We start from the raw sequence: 2,833 nt of genomic DNA, 5'->3' as shown, positions 1-2,833 counted from the left end.
CCCTCATACAGACTTATATGGAGGAACAGAGAGGGCATGTCTGACCAGGTACCTTACTGGGTGCCAGTAACGGAATACACAAGGTCTAACTCTGTTGTACATTGGGCTATACATGTCAAATTTAGACATCCTGCACAACTTCTGTAACAAGAAAGTGGAGGTAAGATTATGAAAATGGAGGTTGCATGGTATACAATCTTTGTCTAACTGCTTATCTATTTCTGTGAGTTCTGCTGTGCTTTAAATATAAACTTGGGCAGCAATATGCCTGCACCAATAAGTTACTTAAATATTTGTCATCGTGTATTGCATTATGATAAGGGAGTACTGCCCTCTTCAGGCCTGAGTACTGCCCTCTTCAGGCCTGGCCAACTCCCTGCGTTCAGGAGAGGGAGGAGTCGTGGCAGCGCATTGCAGTCAATGGCACCACAGCTACGCCCCCGCAGACAGTGCGATTGCCCACACCCACATTAGTGCCTGTGTTCCGGTCCAGTGAGATCTGCAAAAATGCTGCTATTGCAATTCGCACTGGATCTGCAAAAGACACAAGCTTCATGACTGAGCTTGTTTTTAGTTTCTGACCACTCTGGAGCGCACTGTTTGCGGTGTGAACCAGTCCTAAAGCAGAAGCTGTTTTCTTTTAGGTTTTTTTTCCAGTAGGAGTAAGGGGCAGATATGGTTCGAATTCACCACAACTTGTTTACTAAACTCTTTTTCCCTTTCCCTTCGGAAATAAACATGACAATTTGTCAGAAGCATACACATGACCACAACCCTAACCAGGCTCTCAGTGACAGTCTGCAGCCCTGGTGAGACCCACACGCAACCCGGATGAGACTAAAACACAGACTTGGTGAGACCCGCACGTGGCCCTGGCAAGACCCAAAACACAAGGTCTAACTCTGTGGTGAGATCTGCATGCAGCCCTGGGAGACTCAAACCCAGCACTGGTGAGACCCACACGCCCTGGTGAGACCCAAACACAACCCTGTATAATGGGATCAATGATTATATAGCAATAGAGTATGTCAACTGGCTATAGAGGACTACAAATCCCAGCAATCCATGGTTGCCATTCTCCATTACTGAATAATCATGAATTGCTGATGTTTTAGTCCTCTATACAGCAATGGAATGGCAGCCGGCTATAATCATGGATTGATGAGATCTGTAGTCCTCTATTGCTGGTTGCCATTCTCCATTGCTGAATAATCATAAATTAAGTTACAGTTCTTCATAATTATAAAGAAACTGCCCTAAAATCATTAGTCTGTATTGTTTTACAAAAAAGTCACATGTGCCTTTGAGAAAAAGTAAGCTAATTGGTATCGGCGAGTACATGAGGAACAGTACTTGTACTTGGTCTTAAAAAAATGGTATCAGGACATCTCTAGTTGCAGTTGTACTTAGCCATGAAAAAAGCAAATTTGTTTATGCTTGTTTTTTTTTTTTTAAAGTGCCTTTATATATATATATATTACAGTGGCAGCTCACATGAATGTACATTTTCTATGGAATCATCTATCTTATTGCCCTATATCTGCCATTAACATGAGTGACATATGCCCACATTAAAGATGGCCACCAATGCACATTGTACATTCCATGTGTACCTACCTGTCTCCAGTGAAGACGTTATCAGAGCTGCATCCCTCTTCTCTTGGCATTTCTCACACCTTTTGTTCTCCATTGATGTCACCCGTATGTTCAGTTGTATCTCCCGTACTGGTGTGAGCTGTAATCGCAGAGCTGCATAGAAGTCACTAACAATTGATTTTGTCACCTAAACACCCAGGAGTGCAGTATTATAAACAGAAATATAGTTCATACCACACACTGACTGCTTATAACAATCCCTTATTGGTCACCTCCTACTATAAAGTTCATCTCATTCAATCTTTCTGTTTATTTCTTTCATATGATGTTCTTTTCAGTCAGTGCTCTTTATACTATAAAAAAAACCAGACAACCTATGCACTCTATCTATATACACGTGCCGATTATTGCAGAGCTTCTGGCAGATCTATTCATGCTGTTCACTGTCCGCTCACACTTCCTGCTTGTGGTCATGTGACATGGTTTGTTCCAATCAGTAACCTCGTTCTGTTTTCCCACCTTGTTCCAAGTGCTCGTCTTAGCTTGTAGCTATTTTTACATGCTTTGGTAGGGAACCTCGGCACCCTTAGCTGTTGTTCAACTACAAATCCCATGATGCACTGCAAGACTCTGACGGCCACAGGCATGACTCCCAGAGGCAGAGGCATGATGGGACCTGTAGTTTGACTACAGCTGGCGTGCCAAGGTTGCCTACCTGTTATAATGTAATACTATAGAACAAACATATAATACTACAGAACAAATAGAAAGAACGCAAGCATCCTTTGATACCCTTTATTGTTAATAGTAAAGACAGCTACTGACAAACATGGAGTTGCACACGGTACCCCAGAACCCAATAATAAAAACACAACACTTCAATTGGATTATGAATGGCCACAGCACTTTATTGGTTTTAAACCATTTATTAAATAATTTAAACTTTATTAAACTTTATTTTATTGATGTTTAATCAAAAAAAATACTAACTTTTGCTCAGATATTAGGGCTCGAGCAATACATAACCAAATCTCATACACCAGAATTAGTCCCTCTTTGATCCAATGGTGATATACCACATAAAAGTGACAAGGGGGGAGGGGGGGCTCGCTGTAAAGCCTGTGACACACTGCACGCGAACGAAGCAGTGTGGAGCGGTGGTGCGTGGATCGTCGCGTGCAGTGTGTCATGTAATTTTCACTCTGGAAATTATGGAGAAGGTATGGAGAAGCTGCGG

General features: G+C 42.1%; 1 protein-coding gene across 1 annotated transcript in view; it reads right to left on the bottom strand.

Moving 5' to 3' along the window:
* TRMO (tRNA methyltransferase O) overlaps positions 1-2,833 on the bottom strand; it is a 24,889-nt gene that overhangs the window by 13,311 nt on the left and 8,745 nt on the right. The window contains exon 2 of the mRNA XM_018555075.1: positions 1,618-1,783. Coding sequence (XP_018410577.1) covers positions 1,618-1,783 — 166 coding nt within the window. The remainder of the gene's footprint in view (positions 1-1,617; positions 1,784-2,833) is intronic.

This window comes from Nanorana parkeri, unplaced genomic scaffold, assembly GCF_000935625.1.
Source record: "Nanorana parkeri isolate BGI_ZX_2015 unplaced genomic scaffold, ASM93562v1 scaffold183, whole genome shotgun sequence".
In the NCBI taxonomy this organism is placed as follows: Eukaryota; Metazoa; Chordata; class Amphibia; order Anura; family Dicroglossidae; genus Nanorana; species Nanorana parkeri.
This window is presented reverse-complemented; position numbering and strand designations above follow the sequence as displayed.